This window comes from Platalea leucorodia (genome assembly GCF_965183815.1).
Source record: "Platalea leucorodia genome assembly, chromosome: 4".
Classification (NCBI taxonomy): domain Eukaryota; kingdom Metazoa; phylum Chordata; class Aves; order Pelecaniformes; family Threskiornithidae; genus Platalea; species Platalea leucorodia.
Window position 1 is genome coordinate 47,508,731 of NC_138826.1, and position 21,771 is coordinate 47,530,501.

Genomic DNA, 21,771 nt, shown 5'->3' on the forward strand with positions numbered 1-21,771 from the left:
TGGGAAGCTCTGTTGACTTCTACTAAATTAGAGTTCTTCCTCTTTTGAAGTGTACATGTATGTTTTCAGAGCCCGCGTTAGAGCATGTGCATACCAGCTGGAATGTGCCATAGTAAATCTGTGTTATGAAGGAGGTGTCGTTTTCCAAAGCCTAGTTATTAAACATTCTCTGAGCAGGTAACTAATAACTTTTGGATATACAAGTAGAAAAAGATTCTGCTTGTGATTAAGAAAGCCAGAGAATTACATTATTTATAATCCTTTCCACATACTTCAGTGCACTGATTAGATTACCAAGAAGCAACCCTCTTAAGGTAGCCAGGGAGAAACTTTCTGAGACATGTTCAGGCACCTGCAGGAATCTGCCAGCCAAATGCCTGCTATAGAGATGGAAAATCATCTTTTCTGTGGTTACAGCTTTCATGCTGTCTTCCATAGTAACGCTAAGGCAGCTCAGCATTACTGCAGTTTGTTTTTAAGTCCTGAGTGCTGGAGAACTCAAAAAAAAAAAAAAAAAAAAAAAAGCACAAAAAACAAGAAGCCTTTCATAAGAAAAAAGAGAGGAAAAGGAAGGAAAAATCCCAGACTTTAAGGGGTCATCTGGGTGCACTGAGGAGCTGAAGTACCGTTAAAGAAACACTGCTTTAACTTCCTCCACTCCCCACTAACACATACTGCATTTCAAAGTTGAATTTTGGGGGGTCTGGTTTAATTTTGGGGGCTGGCAAACTCAGCTGTTTGTACTGCTGGTAGTACACAGCACCTGAGTCACTTCACGGGCAAGCCACATTAAACCTGGACAAACACCTGGCAAGACAGAGTTCCTGCTGAGAGCAGTTTGCAGTTCAAAATAACAATATTCATTAGAGCATATAGATACTACAAAGTTGACTTCATCAAGTGAGAAATTCATGATGAATAAACACAAGCCTAAATTTTTTTGAACTTGGAAAAAATCAGTTCGATAGTAGTTGGTCATTTTTTCCCTGCAAATCTTCCTTCCAGTGCTCTGTAGAACCACTCTGAGAGGAGGAAGAAATATATTCTTCCCATGCCTTTATTACTGATAGTTTCTTCTGAGAAGCCTATTTTTGCATAATATCTAAGTATTTGTCAGCAAATTTTCCCATAAAAGGCAGTATTTCCACATCCTCATTTCTAGTCAGTGTAAATTTATATATTCTTTTAAGTCTGTTTTGGCTGTATTTCTGCTACCATTCAAGGCAAAGTGAAGGGAGTGGGACTAGGTTTAGGACTGGTGCTCCCAAATAGAAGTACATTTTTTCTATTTAAAGCTCTCCCCAGTGGTTAATATTAGTGACAGAATCCTTCATTTCCTCACTGGAAGCTTTCCACTTCTCAGGGGTGCAAGTCATCTTTCTCATACCATTTTATGGCAGTGTCAGGGCTCTGAGTAAGCTAAAAAGCCTTAATGTTCCTGACCAGCCACACCTGGAGCCACCCCAAGACCCACAGCCCAGAGCCTCTATTTAGGCTCAGCCCTGGACACTTACTCCCTGCCTGAGCTGTGCTGGAGGAGATTTGGTCTCCAGCTCAGCCATGGTCTGGTGATCTGGATCACCAACTCAGCCATGGTCTGGTGATCTGGATCTCATCCTATGGGCTGACTTCCACACTCAACCCCAGACTTACCTCATCACCTTGATATTGCTGTATGATTTAGACTCTTTGTTGGACATGGCCACTGTCTGTGAGTCTGTCCTGCTGTGGGGCTGGGCCCAAGGTGGTGGGGCCCCTGTCTGGCAAGCTGTGGGCTTGCCTTGGGATCCCTCCTTGGGATCACCTTCTGTTGGGGAGCAGCTGGCCCTTGTTACATTACAAATCCTTCTGATGGACCAGCCTTCACCTGGACTCTGATCCCCCCACAGCACCAACCCTTTACTGACCACTAGGCTCCTAATGAATTCTCTTCCAGCCTACTGGGGCTCATCAGGAACAGCCCAAACCCTCTGTCCCACTCAGGCCCTCCTTGCCTCTGTGGCTTTTCAGGGGTGGCCTGACACCCCCACAGTGTTTTAGTCCTTGTACAGCAAGTCCTTACTAATCACAGACCTGTGTGGGGCCATGCCTTGCTGAGAGGGGAGGCTGTTGTCACGGCCCTGAGGACACTAATTGGCCTAATGACCCTGATCAGCATCATCTCTGGCCTGCAGCCACACCCAGGGGCTCAGCACTCTGCTGGAGGAGAGGTGGTTTCTAGTTCAACTGCAGCTATGTCTTGCTATGGAGTACCTCGATCCTGACTTGAACCCGTGGGCTGATATCTTGGCTTTGCCTCATCCCTGTGGACCCACATGCTGACCACTGGACTTGATCCTAACCCTGACCTGTGGGTGGACTTCCTGGCTTGATGTTGGACCTGCCTCATTGCTGTGATATTGCATTATAATCTGGACTCTTGGTTGGACCTCGCTGCTCTTTCTGCATCTGTTTTGCTTGGGTGCTGTGGGACTGGGTCCTGCCAGGCACTGCCCTGCTGGCTATATTGTCTCTCTTGACTCTGAGCTTCCCATCCCTTAGGGAGGACCTGGCCCTTGCTGTACCCTGATAAGCAATGAGCAGATCCAGGTACGGTAATATGATGCATCCTATGGCTTAAACACAATTGTGAGTAGCAGAGAACTGTAGTGGGGAGGGGGGGCGGAAAGCTGAGCATGGGACTCAGCTGTACTTAGCTCTTGGTCTACTGGCATATTTACTTTGGGAGATAACGTGCCCTGGGATGGTTGTGTGTTCCTCCTCTTGCTATGAAGATTCAGCTGGGTTGATGTTAGTTCTGTCCCTTTTCCTTCCTTCCAGCACGGGGCATAGCTTACCCTGCCGCAGCTAGTGTCTCCGCCTGACTGCAGAGTTTGGCAGATGCCTGTGCATTGGTTGTGTGCAAGTCAGTGCTTTCAAGGCTTTCTTCTCAACCCTGTGGAACTGCATTTTAAAAGCAAAAGCAGAAAAACTGCAAGCCTATGGTTTCAAGCCCACAGGGCCAATCCTTGCAGTTTTGGGAGGGTGGAAGCAGCCAGCTACAAACTGTGAGAACAGTCATCCTGGGTCCAGAGTACTGTTGCATCCAAAACAGTGGCAGGTTGTGAATGCCTGCTGAAGAATGTAAAAACAGGATAAATCTGCAGTGATGTTTAGTGTACTCCTGTGGTTTCCTTATGCACAAATCCAAACACTGTTGATCCATATGTACTTCCTGATACTTCTCTACTTTTTATTTCTTTCTTTCTTTTTTCCTGCTTTTGGGGAAAAAAGGTACTGCGTTGCAGTGAATCAGATGTTTGTTTCTGGCCTAGGTAACGGTCACAACAATTGGTTACGGAGACAAAGTTCCCCAGACATGGATTGGGAAGACAGTAGCTTCCTGTTTTTCAGTGTTTGCTATATCTTTCTTCGCTCTGCCAGCGGTAAGTGGAACTTGGATCACTTTATTAAATTATCTGTCTGATTTGGGCTCACAATTAGGCAGTTTTAAATTGATGCCTTTGATGATAGGAAATAATGGGGTTGGGAGCTGCTACAGAATGTGCACACACGTATCCTCCAGTGTATGTTTCTGTGTCTGTGCAGACACACACAAATGAAACTGCTGTATATCTTTACTGCAGTCATTTTAGAGCAATGTGGCCTAGAAAGGAGGTAAGAGTAATTTTCACTACTAAGAGAACTGAAGCTAATCTGTGAGGTAAGGAGAGGTCTTTTACCAGCATGTAGGTGCCAGAGGTGAAACTTCCTTTGTTTCTGCTAATCTGTGATTATATAAGAACAGTTTGGGGTCCTGTGAGGAGAGGAGCACTGCCATGAAGCAGAAGTCTAGGAAACTGCATCTGCTTTCCTACATGGTACTATAAAGCATCTTTGGGCTTTTTAGATCTTCAAATAAATGAATGGGGGGAAAATAGAGACAACAACATCAAAACAATTAGAAAAGACAATGTATTTCTTCAGTAAATATCAGTTTTAACAGAAATGCTGAAATTATAAAGCATATCTTTGGCTTCTTTGCTCAATTTGCCTGGAAAAGCAAACTGGGTTCTGGCTTCAGTTGGGGGGTTGCGGGGTGTGGGGGTGTGGCAAGGCATTAAAAACAAGTGCAAAGAATAGCTGTAGGTCAGTCATGTGACAATTGGCATTGGCTTCTCCCACCATTGTGTAGGGTTGTCTTTGGAACATGACTGCCTCTGTTGAATGCCTCTGACTAATGTTACCTGTAGATCACAGCAATAAACACATGCTCTTTATTGAAGTTACAGGATGCCAATATCAATGATATGCTCTATTGTTGGGATAAATAGAGTTCTGTCACTGTGGACACTTGAAAATTCAGAACTTTTATTTTTCTGGGAAAGTCTTTTATAAAATGTCTGTTTATTTCATATGCTAGGTATTTGGTTTAGGCATGTGAAGCCATATTGGAGTCTGACTAGAAATTTTGGTTATATTTAGGGTATTCTGGGGTCTGGTTTTGCGCTGAAAGTACAGCAGAAGCAACGTCAGAAGCATTTCAACAGACAAATCCCAGCTGCAGCTTCCCTAATTCAGGTAAGGCCCCTAACTGTAAAATGCTTAGAGTGTTGGAGAGGGAGTGTGGCCTAGTAGTTAAAGTACTGAGAATCACAGTTACTAGACTTCATTATAAATCTATGACTTGTGTTTAACTACTTTCAGTCACTAGAGAGAATTAGGTAATTGCCTGTCCCCTTGCTTACGAGTGAGCATAGGAGGCCTTACTAACCTGATATTCACAGTCATGATGACACTAACTGGATGCAAGGAGTCTACTTGGTGAAAGATTAAAAAAATCTTTGTTATAATCTTTAATTCCTAACTTCCTTTTTATATTCCCTTAGGTCCTGTGCATCTGCCAAATCCTGAGGTGATGAATGTGTATACATATACATGTACACACACACCTCAGTTTAGAAAAATGTCCCAGTGTAACATTCTGTATGATAACAGAAAGAATGCAATAGCATGGTGCACAAATGCTAAAATGTAACACGCTGCAGAAAAAGGGAAACAGCAATATTCTGTGATGCTTGTGGGGATTCACTTTTATGAGGGTTGTTTGGTTTTGTGGGTTTTTTTTTACTGTGGGCAGAGTTAGACCCCAGCTCCTAGGGAGAAAGCTACAAAGAGTGTACTTAAGATCACTGTGCTGAGTGTATGTTTCCTGGTGCAAATTACACTCGCCACAGTTATATACAGGGAAGACTGTATTTTATTAGGCATAGGATTGTGTGGTATAGCACAGTGATTGCAGTCAGAACTCTTTGCAGCAATTTTACATTGATTGAAGATTTTGCTGTCAGTTTGATTTGCAGCAAAATCTGACTTACCTGACCTGCAGGACAACAGTGACTGCTTATTCACTGAGATTATTGGGTTTGGGTTTTATTATAGACTCTGTGGCGGTGCTATGCAGCAGAGAAATCCTGCAGTTCTACAGCAACATGGAAGATCTATGTTACACCACCGGCGCAAAATCCCCAAAAACCACCAGCGCCATCTAGCCCTAATCTGAGAAAACAGGTAATGGAGAGTTGGCAGAGCTCTATTCGGTTCTTCCTTTTAATTCGATTGAGATAACTTGCCAAAATCCTCATGAAATCTCCAAAGAATTTGGAGACCTGAAAGACATTTGTAATGAGACATTTGATTGTTTTCCTTCTGCCACAGCATGATTAGTTTAGTTTTCCTTAAAATATTCCTGACGGACAAATGTCTTCTAATTTTGAATTTGTCCTGGTGGTCAAACAGGTGCCGATTCTCCATTGTTTTACCCCCTTTGAAGTCTCCTCTGCCTTCTTAAAGGGTAGTGTAAGTCAATGATGATGCTTTCGCATTTTGCATTAATTTTGCGTAGTCATTCATACAAGAAGAAAGGAGAAACCTAGTTTAAAAATGTATGTACACATTCAACATGTGGCTGACAGTTTCTACGCTTTTCTTGCTCAATTACTTCTCTCCGTGGTACTTTTATCTGGGGCTGTGTGTAGAAATTTGGGCAAATTCCTGAGCTGTGGCTGCAGTTATGTGGAATAGTGTTTGTCTACACAGGTGGGATTGCCTGAACATAGTTATGTAGTTTCATTGGCAAGCTTGCCTAGCCTTCAGCACCCCTTGTGGCGAGGCCCAGCTCTGCAGCAGGTCTAGCTCAGATAACCAGGGTTTCTAAAGTGATGTTAGGGGCCTGGTTTTAGGCAGTTAAATCCCACTGATGCCTGTTGCCCAGCGGAGAATTGCAGCATGATTTCCCCACAGCACGTGTTGAAAGCTGTATCAGCATGATCTGTGTGCATGTATATGTTTTGGTGTTACAGCAGAGTGGTCTACTCAGTGTTGAGCAGAGTGTAACTTTGCCATGAGTTACTTCTTTATAACTAGAGAAGAAAAAACAAAACAAAACAAAAAAAAAAAAAAAAACAAAAAAAAAACAGGAGGAAAGGGGTAAAGCTGAAGTTAGGCTGGGTAGTATGTATTGCTGAACAGCAAGCAATCCATGGTGGGACAGCTGGAAAAAATAGCCAGTTTTTAGTGCCCTGAATATTTTCCCTCTGTTTTCTCTAGTGAGAGGGCTTTCCCTAGTATATTATTAAACCTGAACTTACCTGTGAACTGCTAACCCTAATTCAAGAACATAGTAATGGTTCTTTCATCTCTTACCAATGGATCGTCTTCTCTTGTCAAAGGAGACTAGTTCTTTCTCTACCTACCCTCTTATTTTAAAGACTTAAATATATATTGATCATCTTGTGCATGTTGTAGCATTTTGTTCTCCAGAGAATTCCTAGTTTCTTTTCCTGCTATGGGAGCCCATAATCTTTGCCTTTAGAAGCATTCTGATCACGGTAGTGCATCCAGTGTCTACAATAAATGCCTGTTTCTACCATTTTTCATGCCCTGCTTGATTAATTTTGAGCATGCTTTTGTTTAATTGCTGCAGAGCTGAACAGAAGAATGAATTCCAAAAGACTGAACGCAGACTATAATAAAATAAGAATTGTTTTACTTAGACCAAGTAACTTTGTCCCATTTGTGAATATATTGAGCCTGCAGCTGTTTGTGTTGATATGTGTGAATACTTCTTCTTTCTGATGATGTTTATCTCTGCTAACTGCTTAGTGGTCACATCAGAGGCAGTAGCCCTAGATCTCAGCTCCTTGTCGGAAGGTTATGGGAGCATCAGGCAAATTAAAGTATGCCTCTTACCTCTGTTTTGAGGTGTGTGAGTAGTAGAACTGGGTGGGGCTACAGCCAAAGGGTAGGTGGTCATGAAGACTGGAAATAAATGCCGTGTTGTGAGAAGTAGTATTTATATAGCTAGGTGGTAGGAGCATCCAGGAGGCAGACAGCACAGGCCATGTGGTCAGTATATGAGTGACTGTTATATTGGTCACTTCTAGTCACAAAGGCAGATGGAGACCAGCCTGGCTTGGAACCAGTTGAATCTGAACCTTCATTTTTCGTTCTTATGTACCAATTGTAGGGTGTTTATTAGGTTGCCTCTTAGGCTTCTAAAATTAGGAGAGCTTCATCTTTGGAGACAGGAGGAAGGATTTATCTTCTCCTGATGTGCCTAATTCAGCCTTTTTGGTAAAAGGTGAAATTTTCTTTAGTGGAAAAGGCCGTACAGTGCTGAGCTTATAATTCAAAGTCTATGGTTATGTTTAATTAAAGCTTTAGAAACATGTTACAGCCAAGCTGTTGTATACTCAAGTGATTACTATTTTGGGTGCCTTGAGCTTTGGACCCAGTTTGAGAAATTTTACTTGAGACCTGATTTTCAGAATGTGCTAGGCATCTCCTGAGAATTAAAATCTTGCCAGATTTAAGTTGATAATTCAGAATCAGCCACTTTGAAAACTTTAACCAATGTTGTAACACTTTCACTGAATTTCAACTGCATTCTTTAAAAAAAAAATAATACAACCTCAAATGAATTTACTGTATAGTGAAGTTCACATGTGTACTTTTCTGGTTTTGATAGCATCTTCTGATATCATCCCATTTCTACTACCACAGGCTAGAAGATACAAAAGAAAAGGGAAACTAGGCTGTGGTAATGGTTCTGCACCTGTAATAAACCCAGGAGAGAAAGCCTTGTCTATTCCACAGATCACTTACGATCACATTGATGAACAAGAAGAAAAAAAAAAAGTGTCTTTCTACATTGATGAACCAGGAGGTAATTTACTTTCACTTGTGTTCAGGTTAGCATTTTTTTAAAAGACAGCGTTAAAGTGCATTGAACTGATGAAGGGAAAATTTCCATGAAAAGATAATTTTAAACTAATCTGTAAAGCAAGATGCCTCAAACTAAGGACAATTACATAACAAAAACAGGGGGACACAAATTAAAGGAAATCTTTAGATTCATGTGGTGTGAATATCAAAGAGCTTGCTTTATTTACCAAAGTTAACTCAATTAAGATGTTGGATATATTGTTAATTCTGCTTTTTTGAATTATCTCAGACATGGATGGAAAACTTCCTCAGATCTACCCTACCTTTAAACTTTACCTCACATAGAGCCTGAAGGAAGGAAAATAAAACAGGAAAAAAGTCTTTGCTTTTTTACAGCACCCTCTTAAACGTTGTACAAAGAAATTGTGGTAGTAACAGCTAAATTTTTACGCCTACATCAACCAAGAGGTTTTGATAAGTGGGTTTTTTTGTTGCTTCATTTAAAATGTTGTGTGTTGCTGTAAGTGGCTGTAGTATTTCAACCTGGAAACTGGCTGAATTTCACTGCTGAGCTAAGATACTGCTTTGTTTTTAAAATTCTTTTTTAAATTAAGTTTGTAGTGGAAATGTGGGTATGAAATAGTATTGTTTACTGTGAAGTGAGGTTTTTTTGGAAACCTAGTTTTTCCACCTTTGTGTTGATTTCCTTTGTCTGATGGGGTTGGGGAAACTTGTGCTAGTTCTGGATCTGCTAAATCTTTAGCTCTAGGGGAGATTGTTTCCTCATTGTCTGAGGAGTTATGTTCCATACCTAGAGGCATGCAAAGCCTTGCCAAGTTAACTGAGGTATCCAAAGATGCTGGCCCTAGTCAAAGGTATGTTATGTGGTGCTTTGACTTAGGTTTTCATCTGTCTTTGATAAACCTGAACATCAACTGGGTATAAAATTGCTACTCTTATGTGACATTGAAGCTGACACACAATTTCAGCCTGGAGAGAGTATGACTGTAGTCTTGACATGCTGGTTTCTTTAATAAAAAGTACTTCAATTATTTTTGCCCCCAGAGGGAATATGTAGTGTCTTCTGTATTGAGCACAATCAAAGGCAGGAGTTTCACTGGGTTGCTCTGACTTTACAGAGTTGCTAGGTAGGTTGCATTGACAATACAATGTCATCCATGCTAGAGCAGTCAGTCAGATGTGGAATAGCAGGGATCTGAGAGCTGTGGCGTATTGAGGCACATCTGTAAGGGGTAGGAGCATCTGGCTCCCACGGGGATTTAGAAAGACCTTCAAGGCTCTGCTTCATGCAACTGATAGCCATAAACTGCCATTGTGGGTGGAAGAGTTTCTTTTTTCCATTGATGGAGGTTTTCGTTGCATAATTTTCATTAAAACATTTCATGTTTTATAATCTTATATACATCTTTTATCTGTCGCTTTGAGGTCAGAATGCTTTTCAGCAGTGGTGGTATTTTAATTGTTGTTTGGGATTTCCAGTGGTTTTATAGGGTTCTCGGAAAGGAGATGACGGGTGTGATTTATAAATAATCTTGCTGCTTTAACTACATGTCTCTTAACAGAATACTATGTTCATTCTCAGCAGGTTTATTAGAGTTGTGCAGCTTCCCTTGCTGACCATGTAATAGCAGATTTTGCTGATTGTATTTTGATATTGTGGTAGCACTCAGTGATGGACAGAAGCAGCAAAGCGTTGTGTAACTTGTAACAGTAGTGAAGACAGTTAGGATGTTGAGGACTATGTCGCCTGTATTCATGACTCTGCCAGTGCACATTTATTCACTTAAGCTATGTTCCTTAAATGTTCATAGTTAGTCTGAGCAAAGCTCTGTGCATCAGAGGAAAGAGATTGAAAAGACAAGCCTGTATCTTTTTCTGCCTGACAGCTTGGTAACAGAGGAAAATGAAAGAATTTTTTCCACTTTTTCTGAAAATGTTTTCTTGTTGTACTTTCATTATAGCTGCTCTAATTTATTCTTGTTCTGAGAGCGAGCCATGCGTATTATTCCCTTACCAATTAAGTTTTATCTATTTTTCATTTTCTTTCACGTTTTGCCTTAGCCAGTGTCAGGGGCAAGTCACACTTCATTTGATTTTTCTGATTCATTCCTTCTGTTGCAAAGCTTCCAGGAATGTAGTTGGCTAACTTGATTGCTCAATTGACTGAACATTCTTGACACCTCTCAAAAGTTTAAACCTGATTTCTCTCAGTGAATTTCTCCTTGCCAGAATGAATAGGCTTCTATTCTTGGGAAGTGGAAGTACTAGGCTTCAAGCCTGTAAATGGGGGTATTTTTTTCCTCTCCTAAAAAGCTGAAAAGGCAGAGAAAGTAATAATAAAAAAAAGGCAATTGAAAAGGGCCATGGCAGCTTCTATTTCAGTGTTGCTATAGTGGAATATTTTGTTCATTGGCTGTGGGGGCTGGATGTTTTACAGATGATGGCAAACCTCAAGGTTGAATTAGATCACTTTTATAGGCCTGACCTAGGAGGAGCAGAGCTGTTGCTTTAAAACAGCTCTTCTAGTCTGCTGCGCTGGTCAGATGTGAAAGAGACTGTAGGAAGACCTGAAACAAATGCCTGGCAAGTGCAGACAACAGAATAACATTCCCACTAAGAAAATGCCTTGTTCTGGGCAGAAACAGGCTGAAATTAAGTTAAAATTTCCTTGATAAAGGGAAGATTTACCTTAATTCAGGAACTGCATTGTGTGAGCACAGCTTTTTTCATGAAAATAAGGTTTTTTGTAGGATATTCTGTTCCTGTATCTATGTCCACCCACCATCCTCTTGGCTTGCTCAAAACTTGCTTAGGAGGCATATCTTTCAAAGCTGGGCAAAAATGTTTTCCTCTTCTATATGAAGAAGGTTTGAGAAATGGGAAGCCTTATAAAGCCTATAGATATGATCAGCATTAAGGTTTCTGAGATACTTGTGTATGTGCAATAAAAAACATGGATAGTGCATAATGTAGAAACTAAGTATTTACATACCATAAATGACGGAATCTTGAAGCAAACACTTGATAACCTAAAAGGAAGACAATTCCTGACTTAGTTCCGCACCATGCATGGCGTTTTGGGTGTGACTAACGTAGAGTGCTCTGTAACCCTAAGAACTTGACCATTCTTGCAGGAATGGAAAGGCCGAAAGTCTTCCACAATAATAGTTTCCTTGTTTGCAGTCAAACCTCTCAAAATGAGGAAGCTATTTAGAAAGAAATTGAAAAGGAACAGCTAAAGGAAACGTGGATTTAAGAAAAACAATTCTGGAAAATAACTGTAATGCTGAAGATACTCTAGTGCAATATATTCTTTTCATGGGTATCTAATGCTTCTACTGAGGAACTCTTTCATACCAGGGTGTACGGTTTAATTTTTTCATGCAGTGATTTAAAACACTCGGTGGTTTCATCCTCATGTGAGATTATAGCTGTAATTGTTCTCTTTAGTCTTGAAAATGATCTTTACCTGTGCTTCTGTCAACCATCATGTACATACTTCCCTGCAGCAAGGTCTGTTATCAGGATGACAAGACATGTATGAACTCTCTGGCATCTTGAATGTTCCTGTAAGATTTAAAGAAGACACTTAAGTATCAAGATGGTAGTTACTTATGATAGCAAGAGTGAGTGGCAGGTCATAAAGACAGATCCAAATAGAGGAAAAACAAATAACGTTTGAGTGTAACTGAAATCTTTTACATGCACTTGAGTTTCATCTTCAAATAACAGCTCTTCACTGAAAGGTATGCTTCTCAAAATGAACTGAATAGCTGTTTCATAATGCTTTTTATTAGCAAGAAAAAAAATTATAAAAATGTGAAAGTTTTTGGACCTTGAAGGTCAGCCTCCTGGGACATCTCCAGCAGATGGAATATATTATTCTCTGTCAATTATTGTAGGTTGTATGCACAACTCATTGTTGTAGAATTTGTCAAAGTCACAAGACTCTCACAGTGATAAATCTCTGCTGGGGTAAAAACAAAATTCCCTATTTATCACTGTGCTTTTCTGTTTGCTTTTTGGAGTTTCTTGCATGCTGACATGTTCCCTCCCACCTCCCCCTCCCATATTTAAAGCAAAACTGCACAAGGGTAACTTTTTACCAGGTGGGCGAAGAGAACTGTAACTTTCGATGACCCCCAGAATACTTTTGTGAGCCCTCTTATATAAAGTGTATAACAGTGTTAATGTTGATTTATTCTGTCTGTAATGCTAGTTTGGATGCTGACATTCCAGAATTCATCTATCTAGTAATGGCTTGGTTGTTCCTGGAAACTGGTTGCATTACCATTGGGGAAAAGGGGCTGCTTTCCCTCAGTGGTGTAGATGGATTACAATCTGCAATACATATAAAGAAGCAAACATTTTAAATGAAGTGGATTCATAGATTCCAGTGCTGACAAGCTGAGTGAAAGGTGAGAAAAAACATGTGGCTAAAATTAACAGAATAAAGCACACACCAAAGCTTTTGAGGGTCTGCATAACTGTCAGTAAGTCAGAAAAGCATAAATATAAAGATATGCTCCAAATTAGCAAGAAAAAGTATCCAGATACCATGCTTCTGAAAAACATCATGCTCTTAAGAAGGTGAGTTTAGCAGATGCTGGTGGTTTTGCAGTGAGAATCTATATGCAGCATAGGGCTGTTTAACTTCTAAATTTGTCAGTCAGTTCTGGACTTGTAGGTACTAATGGTACTTGCCGGCGAGTAAGAATTGTGGAAACATGCCTGTATGCCTCTACCAGAAAGTTTTCAGTCTTTGCTGTTTCAGCCCTGGCTGTCCTGAGTGAGAACTTTCAGTGAATTCTGTGGTTTATCTTGCATGACCACAGTGGATGGTAGAGCTGGGGGTGGGGGGTGGTGTAAGGGGAGATGGAGGCTGAGAGGAAGAGAACAGCTGCCTCTGCCAAACTCACTCTTACTTCTGATTAAATCTGGCAGCTTTTGAGGTTTAAAAATTTATTTTTGTTCTGCATTTATTCAACTCCCTGTTCTGCCTGATTTAGGACCAGAGTTTAGATCACCGGTCACACCGGACTTGAGCAGGAACTTTGCACCAGATGGTCCCAGAGACCATGGGAGTGCATAGTGAGAGAAGGTATTTGCAGCTCCCGCAAATTTTTTCTGATTAGTAATATCAGTAAAACTGTGTTTAGACTTTTTTATCCAGAAAACATTTTTGCTTCATCAGACAGTACATTTAGATGAAATTTCATTTAGTTGAAAATGTTCCAACTAACTTCACTTGTGATATAAGACTGAATTTAGCTGTTCAGTAGCAAAAGAAAATTTCTGTGCGTGGTAGGGAGACTTTATGATGATATTGGCTTAGGATAAGCACATGGTGAATAACAAGATTGTGCTATAGAGTTAAAAAAACAAATGAACAACAGAAGTCCTGTCCACCACAGATGAGTAGCGGTGGTGTTTCTGGTAAATTTGATTATTAGAACTGGAAAAAAAAGACACTATCAGCACAGCAGTGGGAAAAAAATAGTAATTATGAGTTGCAAAGGAGGGCTTACCCCAGAATAGGATGTTTTGTTGCCAGAAATTAATATTTCAGATAACTGTTAAAACCTTAAAAATGTAGAAAGTTAGAGAAGCAAATACATTGTATTTGAGTCAACATGTTGCTTAATAATAAAACAAAGGCAGCTTTTTAAAGTGAGATTAAATTGACCTAATAAATTGTATAGTTTTTGGTAAGCTGTTTCACAGTACTGAGGTGGCCCTGGTAATTTTTGCTCTTGGATCCAGAATATACATCGTTATAGTCTTGCTGTGTGAGTCTCTGGGCAAGAGAAGGAAGGAAGAAAATCCAAGACCCTGTCATAGGGGTGTCAAGGGAGAATTCAACTGTTGAACATAAAAACAGGAAATCAGTTTTTCTTTTGTTATGTTTGAGCAACCAGCAGAATCTTCTCGCAGACCTTGTGGGGTTTTCCTGACATCTGTGTCTGAAGGAATGCATTAGAAAAACCTGTTACTCAGCTAGGTCTTCAGTAGCCTTGGTACAGAAGATGGAGAGTAGAAGTAGAGACTGTTCTACCTTTGAGTTGTACTACTAGAGATTTGATTAAAAATATGAAAGGTGTGTTGGAGAGTAACCATAAAATGATAGACTTAGCCAGCCTTGGGAAGAAGAGGGAAGTGAAACAGAGTTATTGGACTTCAAGAATGGGACTTCAGAGTTAATAGATAAAGTATGGTAGGAAGCAAGACTAGGAAGTGTTATGCTCAAAGTCGTCTTTATAAGCAAGAGGAAGCACACACCATAAAAGTAAAACTAGAATTTAGTGCTAGTATAACTGAAATCTTGAGATCTAATCACTATTAGTCCAGATCTCATTGTTACAAAAAAGAATCAAATGCAATATGTTTTTTTCATATTTAAAAAGGTGCAATAATAGTAAAAATACAATTAGAACTGTAACACATACTTCTTAATTTCTACCTGTTTTCCTGGCATTTACGCTCCTCTGGGTACTAAGGTTTCATTTGCTGCAGGGGGAGAAGGGGAAGTGGTACAATGAGTTGTTGAAATCTGGTGTCATTCACAGGAGGGAATATGATGTTTGTGGTCATAGTTTCTTCTTCCTCTCCCGGGATCCACTTGGGGTCACTTATAAATGTTTCCTAACACACTTTTACATGTTTCTTCATTGGTGTGCAGCTCCAGGTTTCATCTGAATTTACCGTATGTGTTCCCCTTTATATATACGAGATAGTATTTCTTTGTTCTCTGTTACCCTTAAAACCAGTTTTGTCCAGCTCCTGGACTGCATTTTTCTTTAACTGACATTGGTGAATTGTTTATAGCTGTGGGGTCTACAGTGCCAAGCCTGTGCCCCATCTCTTATCTCATGCCTGTACTCCTATACACTGTATCCTGTGTTTCCAATTCTGAAGGCCTCTGATATTCTACCCAGCCTGTATTTCTGTAACCTATGTCATTATTTAGTTGTAAATATCTCATTCTACTAGAATAACTGCTTTTACTACTGTAGATATGAAAGTATGATTTTACAACACAAAGATAAACAAAAGTAAACCAAGTTAGATATAGACACCTGGTCAATTAAGAGAAATTGCTGTCACAGCTAAATCACTTGAAGTCAGGCCAGGAAAAGTTTGGACAGGACAGGCCTGAGCAGCCTCATTCCTTAGGTCTTGCAAACTCAGTACAAAGCTTAGGCCTTGTAACTAACAGTGCTAATACAGGACAACACAGAATAATTCAGGACACATAGGAGCTCCTTAGTGAATTCACATGAATATCTCAAGCTATCACTTTTCCAAAATGTAGGAAAGATAGGAACACTCTGGGTAAATTGTGAGCTTTTTTAATGACCTAAACTTGAGATGAAAATCTATGCAGAATGGAAGTTTGACCCAATTATTAAACATAAAGTGTAAAGACAGCAATGATGTCAGGAAATAGTTAATGCTTTTTTCACTGAAAGTTAAGACTGAATTTGCTAAAATTGACACTACAAATTGTGTCACTTGCTATTATTTAGCTAATGATTCAGTGAGGAGCAAATCAAGTCAGAACAGAAGAGAAAGGATTGGGAAAGATACACTGAAGTGAGGTCGCTTTTAGTTATCTGGGCTTGCAAAGTAATAGCTGAGGCGTAAGGGAGCGATCAGAAACAACGTGAGAGCCACTAACAGGACTCATAGGAGGCTGGTGAGATGGTCTATAAAAGGGCACACAATACATGCTTTGAAAGGGAGGGAAGAAGGAATTTCCATTTCTAGGAAAGTCCATTTCCTAGAATAATGCTGGAGTGGTCAAACTATTTGTAAAAAAAACAGCCAGCAGGAAGGAAATAAGTAACAGTGAACATGAATTGGTCAAGAACAATCAGGTCGGATCATGTGGGGTATTTTTCTGTGATGTGGCAATGTGCATTGTAGATAGGAGAGAGGCAGAAGGCAGTTTACATACTGATTTTAGTCACTGTTTCCTGTCTCATCCTTATATGTGCATAAACACAGGATCTGGATTATGGCCTAGAAATTAGCTTAGGCTACTGTAAGAGGGATGAAATCTCGTTGGAATCTGATACTTAGCAAAATATTTACCACTGGTTCACTGTTTAACTGAGAAATGCATTTAGAGAGGTTTCTGAGCCTGGTGCTATCAAATAAACCCATCAGTGGGTCAGATCATGGAATAGAGTGGAATTTTTATTCAATACACAGTTGGTATCAACTTAGAAGTGGCTGAGAGCGCTTTGGAAGACAGCCTGCGAGCCTCCCACAGGGGCAGCAATGCTCATGCAGTTGGCTCCTGTCTCATGTTGCCCCGCTAATTCCGTATCGCACTAATTCACTGCAGTGATCTGTCTCCACACTTTTGATATCAAGCACAAAGGCAGCCGCTTGACCTGATCTCTGGTCTATTAACCAGCTCTTTGTGGTACGTGATGCCACAGTGTGGAACAGATAACCCGCTCACTGCATAGCACTGGGGGATGCGTGGGACTCAAATGAGCTCTTGTAGGCAGAGCCTTTTCCAGTACATCACTGCACCACCTGCCCTCCTTGAGGTCGTATGATCCATATTATTTTGGGGAAGGGGAGGGGGGGAACTTATTTGGGATTTAAGGTTTCCCTTTTTATGGAGGGCTTGAACTCTGGTTAAGACCATGATTTTCTAATTCCGTTCTAATTAGTCAAGTAACTTAACATTAAAAATTATAATGCAGATTATGCATCAGGGAATGGGAAACTAGTATACAAGTGGAGGCTGCTTGGGGAAACAGTCTATGAAACCTACCTTTAAAAGCACAGGTAAGTATGTGCTACACAATTTGGATTTTTATCACCACTGCTACTTTAGAATCTTATCTTTTTGTTAAATGTTTCAGTGAGGTAGCAACAGTCTCACTCCAGTGCAGCCCAGGATACAGAATACATAATCTAACATGCCAAAGACCAAACTTCAAACAACAATAATTTAATTTCAAAATGCAAGGTACATCTCCATGTGATCTAGTGGATAAGAAAAGGGAAAGGGGGTGGGGAGAACCCAACCAGCACTTGGGCCAGCAATTGTAGCACTGCAGACTGAGGTTTTCCATTGCAGTTCACTAGTGACTGTATGGAAGTGAAGGCCTTTTTGAGCCACCTCAGAGCCTTTTCACTGAAGGTGAGAAGCAGGTATTTCATCTTATAAATGGGAATAAGGGCAACTTTTTGCATTTCCTCCATTTTTTTTGTGTGTGTGTACTTGTTTCGTAAAAAGCCAAGGACTGTAAGCTTTTGCCTCAAACTCTTTTTTTCACAAAAGAAGCAGAGGCAGCTAGAGACTGTTAAAATGAGAATGGAAGACAATGACAAGGCTCCAGTATGTACTAGTGGGCTGTTAGACTGCAATGGAAACCCTGTTTTGGTGTTGAGGCTGTATGTAAAAGGCTCATCTCCTGTTGAGGAGGGAGCACTGCATGAGTCAGTGTTCCTGGATTCTGTTCCTAGCTCTGTTACTGATTTGCTATGTGACCTTGGGCAGACAATTAACTCACTGTGCTTCAGTTGCGTCATCTGTTAAATGAATATAAGTCTTGTCTCTGTCACAGAGATATTGTGAGTCTTAATTGTTTATGAAGTGTTTTTAGACTGACACAGCATTACAGAAGTGAAGAATGCTATTAGTCAATGCAGGATTAAACATAGGCCTACGCGTTTATTTATTGTTAGCATAAACAAGGAGGAGTGGTAATCAGGAATGTCAGCTTTTGCAAGAAGAGAAGCTGATTTTTGCAGAAAATGTAGTGAATGCTCTGTGGGGAAAATTAGATGTGAGTTAATACAGAATGTAAAGCTACTTTTTAGCCACAAAAATTTTTTCTTTCTGATGGGAATGACAAAACATTATTGTGGGAGATCAGGGCATCATGTTAAAAAACAATCATGGCTTTTTTAACTGGTTCTTCTTAAATGGCTGAGTAGTAAATACACTTTTACTACTCCTTTAAAGGTACTCTTCATTTTGAATATGTGAGTTAATATGGCTTGAAAAGCATGTATTTTACATAGTTTACCGTGTATGTCAGCTGAGAAAGCTGAAAAAATTCCAGAGTAGAAGTAAAATAAACTCTGGTTCTTTGGGGGGGAGGGGGGGGGGGGGGTGTCTTTGTCTTTATATATATGTATGCAACACAGACCATTACTTAAAAAATGGAGAAGAAAAAATTTTGTGTTCTCTTTTTTTTGGTTTTGCTCCCCATTTAGATACCCAGGTGTTATCCACTTTCTAAACAATTTTAGTTTGCTTGATATGTCTCTTTACATAGCATGCTGTTTTCAGTCTCATAGATGATGCTTGGAAAATAATTTTGATATACAGGGATGCATGGTGTTATTTCCAGATTTTTCCCAATCATAAATCCATGGGAATCTTTGCTTTTACTTCTGTGGTTTGGAAATGCTTCCATGCACCACCCGGAATAAATGCTGTGATGGAAAATCTGGCCTGTCAACTTGCCTAAAGATACATGCACAAGGGACTTTTACATCTTTCTGTCAGTTTAAACCTATCAGGTGTTAAAAAACCTCTGTGTGTCTGAGTATAAATAGAAGGAGAGAAATTTAAGAGATAAAGCTTTGTTTCAACCTCTGTACATGGTAAAAACTGATACATTCTAGTCAATGATCTTTGGTTTTTTGCAAGTAAATGTTCAAGAACTCTTTAGAGGGCTAGCTAGACATAGCTAGGCAATCCCCACATTTAAAGTGGTCTTGTTTGCTATTATGTTGTGAATCTTCATACTTGAATAATTTTGAGTTTATACCTGCTGCATATATTGCTGGCTAAGATTTTCTTTCTGCTGTTGTCATGAGTGTTATGTCTGAGAACCTGAAATCAGTGCACTTTGCTGTCCTGTTTGAAATGGAGTGATGGTTCATTAGGGTGATGCCAGTATTGCACTGAGCCATGATCTGGTCTAGTGACACTTTAACATTTTCCTGGTTTATTTCTACTTACTCCAGTAGAAAGTAGTATATGCAATGAGAGTGGTTGTGTCTTAGGGATGTACATAATTGAGGAATGCCAAAGAGAGATGATTTTTTATTGCTGAGCTTTTTCCTGTTAATTCTGATCTGCATAAGATCTGAGACTGGAGGTGAAAAGAATTAGTTGTTCTGAAGACTGTCCACAGTCTATGTTAATCATGAAAACCTAGGAAAATAGGTGCTGCACCATATGTCTGCCAGTTAGAGGTAGTCAGAACTCTAGAAGTATTTTTCATGGCTATTGCAAGGAAGAAAAGCAGCTGCTTGTCATTTACTTAACCTTGCTTGGGCTGAATTTAATCAGTGGAAAACATCTGGAACTGATTCCCCTTCAATTTGGAGTGTCCAGTAATCTGCTGTGTACATACAACTGGTGCACCTTTAGCATTAGAATGCTTGGCTAAACAATCTTTTGCAATGTTGTTATCTTTTGGAAAGTAAAGAGGAAGAAGCAGTAATTTCCTAATGAGCAAACATTTGCAATGTTCTGTATAGGTTGCGTTGTTCATTGATTTTGTGCAGCTGTTGTATGAAATCTATTGATCAGAGTTAATAAATTTCTAAGTGAGTAAGACTGCTTATTTGTATTGATCAAAATTGGGCCAAATTCTGAACTCTTTAGCATTGCTTGACTACAACTGATGAAACAATTTGACCTTGTTACTTTTTTTATTGATAGAATGTGATGCTGAATTATGAGCAAACTTTGAGGATGTAGAAAGCTTCTGCCTATGATCCATGAGTGGGTTTACTTAAAATTCTTAGTCTTTCTGGCAGAATTAGGGTGTTGGACTGTTATAGTGAGCTATTGATATCTGCTTTTCAGCTGACTTTTCTGTTAAATAAAGCTAAAGGAATCACTGAATGGGATAGTAATACTGGATAAAATGCTAACCGTTGTTAAAAAGCCACTTAGTGGGAGATATATGGAAAAATAATTGATGCATTTAAGCAGTGTTTTGCGTAGACAATACATTCCTTCTTTACAAGGGAAGTTGGCAAAACTGGAATATATAGTCTTCTTCAATATAAATCCTGTTCACTTGCAGGAGAACATTTATATTTAAATGAACCTCTTTGAAACCATAAGTGAGTATATGTATCTCTGGGAAAACCTCTTCCTTCTTGGTGTTCTCCTGCAGAGAAATTTGCAGTGAATATCCCATATGACTTGGCAAGAATTTCTGTGGGAATTCCTCTGGGGTAAGGCCCATAGAAGTGGGGGGGGAAGGATGATGAATTATTTTGGATATCCCTTCCTTCTGCTTTGTGCCCTCTATCAGGGTGTTCTCTTGATTTTCCTTCCATGCTAATGTGGGTAAGGCTCCTACATGGCACCCTTCTGTCTTGTATTATGAAAAAATACAGATGTGATCAGTGCTACCCAGAACAGCAGAAAAGTACCCAGCTTGGAACTATAAAGCAACACTGATGGCTTTTTAAATTATGTAGTATTTTAATAATGTATTATTTTTGTATTGAGGATCTTGAAGCAGTGGCAATCCACCATCAAGAAAAAAACCTCCTGGGTTTCCTCTTTTTCATTCTTGCTATGGTCTGTAGCATGTGGTTTCACCAACAAGAGAATTGTGTGTAGTTGGCATGGACTTAGAAACTCCTCTGTAAAACGAGAAGAATATTTTTTTTTTTTTATCTTTGAATAAGGTGAATTATGGAGAGAGCACCTGTAATACAATTCTGATAACTAAATCCAGGAATTGTGGCTTGCACACAACCTGGTTCTGAATCTGCCTCATGGGTACATAAACTGCGACCATGTTCTGACCCTTTGGATCTGTTTGTGTTCCTTTAAGTATTATGTTATGCTGCGTTCTCAGAACTTGATTCCAGTTTTCAAAAAAATCTTAAGCAGCATAATGCCAGTATTTGTTGCTAGTGGCTTTTTCATTCTGTTTTTAATGGGGTGAATCAGATGATGGCAATGTGATACTCTAGACCTGGTTGTACTAACTCAATTAAGATCCATTTCAGGTCAGGTTGACCTGAATCTATCCTAGATTAGTTTGTGCTGAGTGAGCCATCATGAAGCAAGTCTGTGCCAGCAGCCCTAGATAGAAGAAGTCTACAAGTTTCTCTTGCTGTTTGTTTGAAGAGCTCAGATTGGCTGCTGTTTCTGTAACCTTGTAAAAGACAGTGCGAGCATGCACTAGGTTCTGGTGTACACAGGGGCCCAGCAGCTTAAGGTTTACAGGGATGAACTTAGCCTGATGAGCAGAAAGTGTATACAAAAGTACACACAAACTTACCTTAGCAAAATAAAATATCAGTGTTAAATAGGATTTTTCCTTTTATTGCTGGAGAAATGGTATCTCTGGAAGTTCTGCAGTTGCACTCTTTCTAATAAGGTAAAATCACATTCATAAAACAGTAGGCCTATTTATATGTCACATGAATGACATTAATTTTAGCTGATAGACATCTGCTTGGGTAAGATAGTGGTGGTTTTTATGGGGAATTACTTTGCATGGTAAAGTTCCTCAATTTACATTTACTGAC

At 39.8% G+C, this 21,771-nt stretch overlaps 1 protein-coding gene across 1 annotated transcript in view; it reads left to right on the forward strand.

Annotated features, from left to right (window-relative positions):
- Window positions 1-21,771, forward strand: part of LOC309589909 (potassium voltage-gated channel subfamily KQT member 1-like) — a gene marked incomplete at both ends in the record, with an annotated part of 511,694 nt that overhangs the window by 67,904 nt on the left and 422,019 nt on the right. The window contains 4 exons of the mRNA XM_082310623.1: window positions 3,315-3,425; window positions 4,465-4,560; window positions 5,422-5,550; window positions 8,044-8,206. Coding sequence (XP_082166749.1) covers window positions 3,315-3,425; window positions 4,465-4,560; window positions 5,422-5,550; window positions 8,044-8,206 — 499 coding nt within the window. The remainder of the gene's footprint in view (window positions 1-3,314; window positions 3,426-4,464; window positions 4,561-5,421; window positions 5,551-8,043; window positions 8,207-21,771) is intronic.